Source organism: Budorcas taxicolor, chromosome 5 (assembly GCF_023091745.1).
Source record: "Budorcas taxicolor isolate Tak-1 chromosome 5, Takin1.1, whole genome shotgun sequence".
In the NCBI taxonomy this organism is placed as follows: Eukaryota; Metazoa; Chordata; class Mammalia; order Artiodactyla; family Bovidae; genus Budorcas; species Budorcas taxicolor.
In genome coordinates, this window is record NC_068914.1 from 140,652,885 (window position 1) to 140,666,153 (window position 13,269).

General features: G+C 43.9%; 1 protein-coding gene across 1 annotated transcript; it reads right to left on the reverse strand.

Annotated features, from left to right (window-relative positions):
* Nucleotides 1-6,821: 6,821 nt before the first annotated feature.
* On the reverse strand, nucleotides 6,822-13,031 carry APOLD1 (apolipoprotein L domain containing 1). The gene is made up of 2 exons (XM_052640460.1): nucleotides 13,014-13,031; nucleotides 6,822-11,088 (listed from the first exon to the last, which is right to left on the reverse strand). The coding sequence occupies exons 1-2, from the start codon at nucleotides 13,014-13,016 to the stop codon at nucleotides 10,345-10,347; spliced, it is 747 nt and encodes a 248-aa protein (XP_052496420.1). The 5' UTR covers nucleotides 13,017-13,031; the 3' UTR covers nucleotides 6,822-10,344.
* Nucleotides 13,032-13,269: the final 238 nt, after the last annotated feature.

A 13,269-nucleotide genomic window follows, 5' to 3' on the forward strand; every position in this document is an offset into this window, starting at 1 on the left:
ATTTGTTACAGCAGCAATCACAAACAAATACATACCATCTCACAAACCAGACATTTATTTTCTTTATATCTGTGCTCCCCATCATCACTAGAATACAAAGTCAAGACATTTGACTGTTTTTGTTCACTACTCTATGCTCAGTTGGAGAAGGAAATGGCAACCTACTCCAGTATTCTTGCCTGGAAAATTCCATAGACAGAGGAGCCTGGTGGGCGACAGTCCATGGGGTTGCAAATAGTTGGACACAACTTATCGACTGAGCACACGTGTATGCTAGGCTCAGTGCCTAGAAATAAACTTAGCAAATAGTTGGCAAATATTTCCCCAATAACTATTTTGTTGAATGGAGGAATATCCATATTGTCCGTAGTGTGTATGCAAGGGGATGAGGAAGGACAGATGAAGCAGCCACTGTGATATGGAAAGGCCATAGGCTTGTGTGTAAAGGATATCATAAACTAAATTGGGCTTCTGGAGCAGGTTATCACCCTGGGCCAAGATTGCTCATCCCTGGGGTAGACAGAAGAACAGCTTTCCAAGTGTAAGGCAGTTGTGTAGTGACAAGGTTCAATCTGTCGGTGGAAAGGAAAAACCTCTCTTGGCAGCTCTTGCACACAAATGTCCCCTGGTCCTGTTCTGAGAGGTAAATGTGGATCAGCAACTTAACAAAGCTTACAGAACTGGTCATGCTGGAGAGGAGGGACAGGGTACCCCGGGTCACTCTAAAGTCTTCTCCTTTTCAGATAACATGCCTTTAAAAGGAGGCCTCCCAGGGGAGGAAGGCTATCGGAGGTCAGGAAGTTCATTGTCAGCACCATAGATTTATGATTCAGCTGCAGAATACTGCTGACCTAAGGCTGGGCATGTATTCTTTTTTTTATGCCAACCACACAGGTTTAAGAGCCTATGAAAGTAAGACATCAATTTCAACTATCTTTCCTTGCTGCTTCTGTTTCTCACCATCGAAGCTCCTGCAAACTGGTTGGTTGGCGTGCGGTGATCTGATTCTTCCCTCCTGGTCACTCAAAGCCAGAAAACCTATAGTTTCATGGAGGACATTCCCCTAGTCACAGCCCGTCCTGCTTCTTGCTGCTGCTTACCCTCTGCTTTCTATCTTCCTCTCCCCAGCCCCCGCCCCTGCCACCCTCAGACTTCTAGATCTGGCCCTTTTTGCAAAGTCCATAAACTACTTCATTATTTTTTCCATTAAAACCACAGGATTAAGTTCTTTTTAGCCTGGAGAGTCCCAGGGACCGGGGAGCCTGGTGAGCTGCCGTCTATGGGGTCACACAGAGTCAGACACGACTGAAGTGACTTAGCAGTAGCAGCAGCAGCCCTTCACAACATCGCCTTTCATAACCCACTGTTAAAATGAAACAAACATCACAGGAACTCATCTCTGGGGTGTGTATTCAGAGTCTTCTAAGAACTAAGTAGTCAACAATGTTGAAACTACAGAAAAGTTAGAAAAAGTCCTATTATTTGACCATCTACATGTTTTTCTTTTTTCTTTATTGTCTGTTAAAAAGAAGGTGAATCTTTTCATGAAATATAAATAAATCTGAAATAAATGAAAGATAAAGTCATTTTCTTATACTATTTCACATTTTTACAATGCCACCTGAAACATTCAATATACTCTAAAATTCTCCTTAGGGCCAGAAAGTCTTAAATATAAATTAAATTGTAGTTTAAAAGGTTAGGAGGGCTTCCCTGGTGGCTCAGTGGTAAAGAATCTGCCTGCCAATGCAGGTGACATGGGTTTGATCCCTGATTCCAGAAGATCCCACATGCCTTAGAGCAACAAAGTCCGGGTTCCACAACTATTGAGCTGTGCTCTAGAGAACGGGAGCCACAACTGCTGAGCCCACATGCTGCAGCTACTGAAACCCACGTTCTACAACAAGAGAAGCTGTCACAATGAGAAGTCGACACATTGCCAAGAAGAGTAGCCTCTGCTCATTGCAACTAGAGAAAGCCCACACAGCAACAGTGACCCAGCACCGTAAAAATAAAATAAATAAAATGTAAAAGGTTAGTAAATTTTCTATACGGCCACATCAACCTTAAGATAGCTGCTTCAGATTTTCCAAGACTTCAAGCCCAGTCCTGCTCCAGTACTTTTCTTTCTTTTTTGGCCATGCCATGTAGCTTGCAGGATCTTGGTTCCCTGACCAGGGGTCAAACCTGGGCCATAGCAGTGGAAGCGAGGAGTCGTAAGCACTGAACCATCAGGGAATTCCCTCCAGTGACAACTAGATGATGGTAGAATGTGAGTTGCCTGAGGTACACAAACATCAAAGAAAGGTTCTTTGAGTAACAGAAAAACCAACAGAAATGCCTTACTTGAAAAATCTTGAAAATTAATAATAAATGGTTGTTGGGAAAAAAAAGTGAAAATCCAACAATAGTGTTCATGCAAAATCTCAGGGAACTGCATTAAAAACAAATCATTCAAAGACAAAGCATTATTATTTTGAGTAATTTTATTACTATTAGAATCTTATTCCTACACACACTTGTCTACTCACCCACAAGTGTCTAGCCCTTTTAGTCCATAGCCACCATACAGAATTTGAGTACACACCTCTATCAGGAAGAAAACTGACAAGCAGTTTCAGTGATAGTTTCAATGGAGTGACCACAAGAAGTTTCATTCTCAGAGGTTTTTATGCAAGATCTGGAAAGGTCTATTGAACCAGTAATTCCTTTATTCATGTCTGTGTGGTCTCTGCCCATACCCTTCTGTCTCAGCATATCAGTAGTTACCAAAATGCTCTTATTAATCACATCCTTTTATTTCAGGTGTTGTATTCACAAGAATCTTGCCATGTTTTGGACAATTGGGGCGGGGTTACAAAATACGTATGCACAAATTTTTATAATCAGAGCTGAAGTTTCATCATTTTCAAATTGTGCCCATGTTGCTTTTAGCAAATACTAGCCATTTGAAAATCTACATTCCAATTTCTTTTAAAATATATTTTATTATTTATTTGGGGTTTTCCTGGTGGCTCAGACAGTAAAGAATCTGCCTGCAATGCCGGAGACACAGGTTCGATCCCTGGGTAGGGAAGATCCCCTGGAGAAGAGAATGGCCACCCACTCCAGTATTCTTGCCTGGAGAATCCCATGGTTGTTTATTTATTTATTTATTATTTGCCAAACCATGAGGCTTGTGGAATCTTAGTTTCCTGACCAGGAATTGAACCCAGGCCCTCTGCAGTGAGAGCTCGAAGTCTTAACCACTGGACCACTGGGGAATTCCCCTAATTTCTTATTGATTAACCTACTGGCATCATCAGGGTATCAGTCAGTTCAGTCACTCAGTCGTGTCCAACTCTTTGTGACCCCATCGACTGCAGCACGCCAGGCCTCCCTGTCCATCACCAACTCCCAGAGCTTACTCAAACTCATGTCCGTTGAGTTGGTGATGCCATCCAACCATCTCATCCTCTGTCCTCCCCTTCTCCTTCTGCCTTCAATCTTTCACAGCATCAGGGTCTTTTCAAATGAGTCAGCTCTTCACATCAGGTGGCCAAAGTATTGGAGTTTCAGCATCAGCATCAATCCTCCCAATGAATAATCAGGACTGATTTCCTTTAGGATGGACTGGTTGGATCTCCTTGCAGTCTTAGGGACTCTCAAGAGTCTTATCCAACAGCACTGTTCAAAAGCAAGAATTCTTCGGCGCTCAGCTTCCTTTATAGTCCAACTCTCACATCCATTCATGACTACTGGGAAAACCAGAGTATACCCCACCCAAATTGTCAGGGCCATAAAATCTAGAATCCTGTCTGTATTGCTCACAAATGACAGTGGGAGATATAAGGTGAATACTCAATAACTGTTTTCTAAATGGATGAACCTGTCAGACTTGTAACTAATGTTGTCAGTCTTGTTAGTTTTTATTTTTTATTAGGAATAAACTTACTCTCAGAAGAACTAAGAGTATAACCCTGGAGTCAGGCTGCCAGGATTCAAATCCTGGGGCAGGCTTTGCTAGCTATACAACCTTCCAGTTCTTTCTTTTCTTTAATAATATGGGGTAATTATAGTGTCTACCTCAAAAGATTTTTCTAAATGTGATAATCCACATCAAATTGTACTTAGGACACTACATAGTAAATCTTCCACAAATTTTAACTATGATTATTATTTTCAAAAATCCACATTTATTTTATAACTTTGTTATCTAAATGTCACTTACTTAAGCATCTAGGAAAGTACTGTTCATTAATGATATTTTGACAGTGCAGGTTTTTTATTTTTATTTTATTGGAGTACAGTTGATTTACAATGTGGTATTAGTTTCAAGTGTACAGTAAAGTGATTCAGTTATATAGGTACATATATTCATTCTTTTCTAGATTCTTTTCCATATAGGTTATCCCAGAATACTGAGTAGAGTTTCCTGTGCTGTACAGTAGGTCCTTGTTGGTTATCTGTCTTATATACTGTAGTGTATCTTCATCCCAAGCTCCTGATTTACCCGTTCCTCACCACCACTGCCCCCGACCCCCACCACGTTTCCCCTTTGGTAACAGTAAGTTTGTTTTCAGTATCTGTAAGTTTGTTTCTGTTTTGTAAATAAGTTCAGGGCAGTTTTATAAGGTCTTGTGTGTGTGCATGCATGCTCAGTCGCTTCAGTCGTGTCTGACTCTTTACGACCCCATGGACTGTAGCCCGCCAGGCCCCTCTGTCCATGGGATTCTCCAGGCAAGAATACTGGAGTGGGTTGCCATGCCCTCCTCCAGGGGATCTTCCCGACCCAGGAACTCCCATCTCTTATGTCTCCTACATTGGCAGGCAGGTTCTTTACCACTAGCGCCACCTGGGAAGCCAAGTAACAAGGTCAGTTTTACTGAATGTCCCCATGTCAACCAGGGAAACTGGGAAAAGAAATCTGGGGCCTAAAAGAAACATTTTAGATATCACTGCTGCTGCTGCTAAGTCGCTTCAGTCGTGTCCGACTTTGTGCGACCCCATAGACGGCAGCCCACCAGACTCTGCCATCCCTGGGATTCTCCAGGCAACAACACTGGAGTAGATATCACTACCCATCTCCAATTCCATTTACACCGAAAGTTTCTCCCAATTACAGCTGTTTTGTTTAATTTAGCAACTGGATCCACACAAGTGCTGGCACACGTCCTGTTTTGGGTGCCCTGTACACTTAGGAGGCAGAAGCCTTGGCCATGACTCACTGCTAAAGTTCTGGTGAAAATCAGGCTGCAGACCTGCCTGCACTCCCACCCCGTGGGGTTACGTTGGAAACGTTAATATAAATGGGAGTAAACATCACTCTTTGCTGGTGAGCTTCATATGGACAAGCTTTACCTGTGCAGGCAGGACCACGTCGCAGGGCCTGCTCTCCACCACCCTGTGCTAATGTCAGTCAGAGTCTGAGGATGCTGAAGGTCCCTAATATTCATTCCTGGGCCCTGAGGGCTTCTTCAGCACACTTCCCCCTCTCCTACCAACTTGTTTTCTTAGAGATTATTTCCATATTTTAGGACTCACTCTTTGTCCTAGTCCGAACCACAGCAGGGTTTACTTTCCCACTTAGGAGTTTGCCAGGAGCAAAAAGTAACAACATCCCAACCCCCTGTCAACTCAACAAGGAAAGATTTATTGCAGCTAACTAAAAGGATACTTGTTATGACAGGAATACCATATGCTTCAGCAAAGATAGAATCCAAGCTTATGGCTGGCCTTTGCAAACAGCCAGGATCCAACCTGCCAACACAGCCTTCTTTTTTGTTGTTGTTGCACAGTTATTAACAGTGCAACATCCGGACCCAGGGATATTTCCAAGGTGGGGCTTCAGGTTGGCACTCAGATAATGAGATTACCTCCAGCAATAGTTCTCAACAGACTGCAGCAACCACTATAGGCTCGTTGTTCGGACTGTTGGCCTCTTCAACCAATGTCCATCCTCCTTTTCATTAATTACAAACAGAAACCTAGGTATTTGGGGAACAGTTAGTTCTTAGCTAAAAGTACTACATTTCCCAGCCTGCTTTGCACAATTAAAATTAGTGACTTGCCAGGTGAAGACCACTGGAGACTTCTGGGAAAGTTTTGCCATCCTAATGTAGGGCTGTCTCTTGTCCTCCCTCTTTACCCTCTCTAGTGTTTGGGTTTTCTGAAGCCTGATGTGCCTATGAGCTGGACTGTAAAGAAAGAAGAGTGCCAAAGAATTAATGCCTCCTAACTGTGGTGCTAGAGAAAACACCTGAGTCCCTTGGACAGCAAGGAGATCAAACCACTCAATCTTAAAAGAAATCAAACCTGAATATTCACTGGAAGGACTGATGCTGAAGCTCCAGTATTTTGGTCATCTGATGTGAACAGATGACTCATTGGAAAAGTCCCTGATGCTGGGAAAGATTGAGGGCAGAAGGGAAAAGAGGGTGTCAGAGGATGAGATGTCTGGATGGCATCACCGATGCAATGGATATGAATGTGGGCAAAACTTCGGGAGGTGGTAAGGGACAGGGAGGCCTGACAGGCTGCAGTCCATAGGGTTGCAAAGAGTCGGACACGACTGGGAGACTGAACAACAAGCATTCTTTTCAATTACTTCTCAGGTTGTAGTTATATTCAAAGGTTTGAAACTGCTGGAAGTCTTATTTTTAGACAAGAGAATTCCTGTACATGAATTGATTAGTCTTTAAAAATTGTTTTATACAGTTTGATGCTGAATATTCTAAGTAAAAATGATTAAACCTCTACCTTTCCTCAAAGTTACTAATTTATACACAGGCAAACATGAGATTAGGTAACTAATTAGAGAAGTTTAAATAATTCAACTCTGCTTCAACAAAATCAAAAGATTAAGAATCATAAAAAATTTTTTGAAAAGAAAGAGAAATGGGCAATTTATTTCAGTAAAGGGAAAGGACTGATTTTGCTACAGTGGGGAAAAAATTAGGAGGTTACAAACCTCTGAATTTAAATATATCCCATTTCTCTCTGCACAATATCATTCCTTCTACTTTCACTTCATACCAAGGCATCGACTGAGAAATATATCGTTGACAAATGGCTTGACATATCTGATCTCGGGTGGCTTCTACATCACTCTTCCCTTTTTCTCCTCCCAGTAAATACTCTGGACACTGACATTTGCCACACTGGAAATGACAGGCACCTGAGGACAAATGCATCGAAGTGATTAGGATCAGAATGTCTGTTAAGGATTATTTTTTTTTAATAGAGTAGAATGTAGTTTTATTGAATCCTTGAGATGCAGAACCAAAAGAAACTCCTTTCTTGTAAAAGAAAACAATCCAAACGATATTGTAAACCCCGGAAACCAGCAGAAGCACTTAAACCTTCAATATGAACGTGTTTATTTTTCCAACTCGGATATTGTTCTGAAGTACACTTGTAATCTAAATACCCCTTTCTCTCCTTCTCTTTACAACATACCATTTCAGTCTGTTTGTTTACAGAACGATGGCCTTAAGGAAAAAGCCTTATTCACATTCCCACAAAAGAAATAAATAAAATACTTGTCTCTAGGATCCATTTAACTAAACTTGACTTAAATCCTGGTAGAGGCTTCCATCTCTATAACAGACACAAAAGAGAACGATCTTTCTCTGTCAAAACAAACTCCTATTAATACAGCTAAACAGTTTATTAAATTATTCAAATACATTTACTATGCTCCTATAATGTGCAAAGTACTGTTCCAAAGTAGACACCCTTCCTTAGATGTACAGTGGGCCACTAAAATAATAATTTCATGAGCTTAAGACACTGGTACAGTCAAAATACCCTAATGATATGAAATGGTCTCTGCTGCTGCTTCCAAAAGTGCCCGGTTTATTTCTAAGGAACAGCTCAGGCATTTGGAAGAATAATTCAGACTTAAGCTTTAATACAAGATGGAGTTAGGCAGTGATTGTACCTTCCTTCATAACATAATATAACAATGTGAAGTACATTCTGGTGATCTAAAATGCTACCATTTGGGCAAGGTAACCTAAGAAATTTGACACCTTTTTTTTTTTTAAGGTACCAATTTCAAAATAAATAAGGATACAAATCAATTGTCATTTTAGGAAAAATAAAAATATAGAAACACCAACTCCTCTCCCAGCACTGAAATTACACTTCCTCAGACACACTGCCATCATTGGTAAGCATGGGGGTCAACTGGGTAAATTTAAATCACATTAGATAATTACATAATTCGACCTAGCTTGGGTATCTGTGTGATCCCAAAGACTTTTTAACATATTTTTTAGCAATACAGTGGTAGCAATAGAAATAGAAGAAATTGGAAGTATTTTCTTAGAGACAGCTTACAGATCTCTTACAGGTTCCAAAGCAAAAATATAACACACCATCATCAGAACACAAGCTACTTTGTCACTCCTAAGACCCAACTTCGCAGGGCATCAGGCTTCCTAGTGTTTCCTTCATATGCCTCTACTTGGGTTTTCTTTCCCCTGAACTAAATAGGGAGGGCCTTTCAGGTCAAGTGTTATCTGCTGGCCAGTTACCTTCAGGATAGCTATGCTCGCATCATTTCTATATTGACAAGTCAAGCCTCCATTTATGAGGCTTAAATTCAGCTCCTGGTCTCTTTATTCAGAACTTCCCTCATTTACTTATAAAAAGAACAGCAACTTAAAAAAAAAAAAGAGAGAGAGAAGAAAAGAACTACCCTCATTTACTTAAAAGGATCATTCAAAACACAGGGAAAAAATTTCCCTCTGAAGGAGACTTATTTAAGGAACACAATACTGTTTACAGCTCATGGCCCACCTTAGAAAGGCAAACTCAACTAAGTCTCCTGAAAAGAATCTCAGTAGTCTCCCATTTGGAAACTTGCTATTCCTATTATTTTCTAATGTGGTTAAATAAAATTAAATGTTAATAATAAACAGTAATTAAATAATAAACTTAAAATAAATAATTAAAAAAACATGGTCTGGAGGTTTTTAGAAAAGGTAATAAAGGTCAATTTTCACTAAATTCACATTCCTTTCTGTACCACTTTCTACAATGAGCAGGCAACACTGCCCTCTAACGGGCTGATTCTGTTACATCTCTTATTCAACTGGTGGGAAATTGCTCCGGGAAGCATTGACACGAAACGGCCCCCACGCACCTTCTTTCTTTTATTTCTGGGACACAGTCTGTCCTTGACCTTCTGTGAATGACACTAAAGACGGAGCAGCCCCTAGAGAGGCTATAGACTTACAGAACGCTCATCAGGGGATTACAAACTAACACCCATTGCAATGGTGTTCAAACTTTAGCAGGCATCCAATTACCCCCAGGGGCTTGTTGAAACACAGCTTGCTGAGCCCCACCTGTGTTGCTGACTCCTTAAGTGTAGAGCTGAGTCCAAGAATTGGCCTTTCTAACAAGTTCCCAGGTGATGCTACAAGCCCAGAGACCACTCTACCACTCAGACACTGTGCTTGGCTTTATCTTACTCAGTACTTCCCAATAAGGTGGGGTTTTAGCATCCATTTTACAGACTAGGAAGCCAAGTCTCACACAGAATAAACCCAGGTTCCAAAAGCCATGCTCCCTTCTCTACAGTGTGAAGTCAGTATACGGAGCTGTTAACCATTTCCTCTTCCTTCAGTTTCTCCCGCAAGGGGGCGGGACTTAGGTGACGGTTTAGTGGATTTCCCCTCTCAGAGCACCTTGGAGGTCTGGCTGTGAAGTCACTTAGGAAGGTCCACTCCAACCCCAGCCTGGATCTGTGAGCAGGGCACGCTGAGAGAGAAGGGGGCGCATATCAGCGGGAGGTGCCTCCCTTGGGTCCTGAACCCTCCTACACGGTTCAGAGAGAGTCTGATTAGCTCTAGATTCTGGAGTTCTTCATACTCAGAAACTCTGCCAGAGAGGTTTTAGAGCTAGTGTCGCTTCTCACCGGTGTTTTTGAGGATCTCAAAGCCTAGTGGGGCTCGAAGAGGACCCAGAGGGTGAGGATGTCTGCACCGCTCTCCAGCCTCGGCTCAAATCACCCGCCGAGGCAGGGACAGGCACGTTGCGACAACTTTAAATCAGGAGTGCCCAAGGGTGTGAAGACTGAACGGTTACGATAAAATATAAAATACTTTTCAGGTCATATATCCCACTAGGATCAGGGAGGTAAAAGTCCCTAGCACTCAGCCCCTGGGAGGATGTCAGTGATAGGTAAAGGAGAGTTGGGAGAACACACCCCCAATCCCCATCCTCGAATAGTTTTTCTCATCCTTTGCATTCAGCTCCTAGCCCAACTTCGTGTTTTCCTGAGGGAGATACAAATACGGAGCATCCCATGGGGATGATTTTCTGGCTTCAGTCAATAGATGGGAAAAGATGTTTTCAGAAAAGCTGCCCCGTGGGCCGGTCAGCCGAGATCTTGAGGTCGTGGCCGCGGCTGCTCTTCGTGTAGAGCTGGACTCTGAACTCCAGCTGCTCGCTCAGCTCGTCCAGAGCCCGGGTGCAGGACTCCAGGCTCTCGGCCAGTTTCTGAATCTTGGCCTTTAGCACCGCCTGGCTAACCCTGGTGGCCCCCTCGGCCCGCCTGGGGACGAGGAAGCCGCGGGAGCCAAAGAAGACGATGAAGTATACCGAGTTGTACAGCGCGATGGAGGCGTTCCTCCCGCACTGCAGCAGCTGGCGGTCTCCGCCGCCCTGCCCACGGCAGAAGAAGTCGAGGCAGCTCAGCATCTCGCGCATCTGGTCCTGGCAAGTGGCCGCGATCTCCTGCACGCGCCGCAGCTCCCGAGAGTTGCAGAAGATCAGGGAGAGGTCGGACGTGATGGTGACGGCCCCGCCGGCGGTGGCCACCCCCAGCCCCACGGCCGACGCCAGCAGCGACACCCCCAGAGTGACGGGGCTGAGCGAGAGTCCCACGATGGCGGCCACAGCGCCCGCCGCGCTCAGCGAGCTGCCGGCCACGTTGGCCGCCAGGGAGCGCCGGCGTAGGCGCTCTAGGCGCCGGGCCACCTCGCGCAGACGCAGTAGCTGGCCGTGCAGCCGGCCGCGGCGGTCCAGCAGCAGCCCCTGGAAGCGTCGCAGAGCATCCGCGCCCTGCAGCTCCCGGGCCGCCGGCCTCTCCATGTCCTGCGGGGATGAGACACGCGGTTAGCCCGAAGTCGAGCGCAACAGCTACGGCCACCCAAGGGGAAAAGGGTCATTTTCCAGTGAGTCATGTGTCAGGTTCTCAAAGACCCGTTCTGTCATTTGGGACAAGTCCTCTACTTCCCAGGACCTTAAATCCGAGTAAGCCAATAGGAATAATGCTCTCGTCCACTTTTCTCCCAGGGAATGCCAAGGATTGATTTTTTTTTAAATTTGTTAAATAAGGGAGTGGTGCTATTAATATTTGGAGAAGAAATGGCAACCCACTCCAGTATTCTTGCCTAGAGAATCCTGTGGACAGAGGAGCCTGGTGGGTTGCTGTCCATAGGGTCACACAGAGTTGGACACAACTGAAGCGACTTAGCATGCATGCACGCATGCACTGGAGAAGAAAATGGCAACCCACTCCAGTATTCTTGCCTGGAGAATCCCATGGACAGAGGAGCCTAGTGGGCTGCCATCTATGGGGTCACAGAGTCTGACACAGCTGAAGCGACTTAGCAGAAGCAGCAGCAGCTATTAATATTATAAGTAAGTAAAGTCACTCAGTCGTGTCCAACTCTTTGTGACCCCGTGGACTGCAGCCCACCAGGCTCCTCAGTCCATGGGATTCTCCAGGCAAGAATATTGGAGTGGGTTGCCATTTCCTTCTCCAGGGGATCCTCCCGACCCAGGGATCGAACCCTGGTCTCCCGCATTGAAGGCAGATGCTTTAACCTCTGAGCCACCAGGGAAGCCCTATAATTAATATTATAAGTCTACTGCAATACTGAAGGGCTTCCCAGGTAGCTAAGTGGTAAAGAATCAGCCTGCCAATGCAGGAGATGCAAGTTCAATCCCTGGGTGGGGAATATCTCCTGGAGAAGGAAACGGCTACCCACTCCAGTATTCTTGCCTGGAGAATTCCATGGATGGAGGAGCCTGGCAGGCTACAATCCATGGGATCAGAAAGAGCCACCCAGGACTGAACAGGCATGGAATACTGAGCCCTAATCTCTGAAAGATGACATGTGGCAAGCAGTAGGTTGTACCCCTTTACAAAGCCCTTTCCTTACAAGAAGACTAAGATCTTAAGAGTTTTGCAATACAGTTTTTTCCCCTCTCTGATGAGTGAAAAAGACGAATCACCAAAAACTCAAAAAGCATCTATCAAATGTAAGAAACTAATTTTTCTAAGTTAGATGCTCACCTGAAGCAACTCTACTGCTTGTTATTTTTCCCAGCTGTTATCTTAGAATCAAGCCTAAGATTTCTTAGGCTTGTGCTGTTTCTTCTAACTAGAGTTCATCAGGTCTTCAGAAATCTCACTCTTTGATACATGCTTAATTAAAAGTAAATTACACTAGCACCAGTATGTTCCTTTATGATGAAAGCTCCCTTTAAAAATGAGCAGCAATTGAACAGAATTTTAAAAGGGACCACATACCGAGCTGAACGGAAGCCAATTGAAGATGACTAACAGAGAAAACTGTACATCCTGAGTAAAAGTACATCCTTTCTAGTTGCCAAAGATTTCTCCCTTCATAGCCATTGTACATCTCATTATTAGGAACTTCTCAAAAGTGACAAAGCTATAGAAATCCAACATTTGACTACTGTGAGATATCAGAACAGAAATCATTATTCTCATGTGGAAGGTGAGGAAATTGAAACATAGACAAGTTCTACCTGCAGCGATACTTCACAGAGCTCAGTGCAGAATCTCGGTCTCTAGACTCCCAGATCTTAATTTTATTAGCATGCCTCCATAATTGTACCCACCACTGACAAATTGCCAGATAAGGACACCTCTGAGCAAAAACGAGGCAAAATTACTCAAAATATATTACGGACCAAGGATACAATCCCAGTATTACCAGTCCAGTGGCTATTTTTTCAGATAGCATCCCTCTGGTCTCCCCACTTACCATTCACTTCTGGCTATCTCCAGGAAAGAAGAATCTGAGGCTGTTTCTGGATGAGCAAGCTTTATAGTTCCAGAGAGCCAATGACGGCCCTGGGAAAGCCTTGTCTTTTCTGAGAACTTGCCATTTCCTGTCCTGGCCCCTGCTGCCTTCATCCAGAAGGATATGACATGGTGGAAAATGACCCGCCAGCCTCGCAGCACATCCCGTATTTAGGAAATGAACATTGTGTGTTCGCTTTCCCCCAAACGCAGGAAAA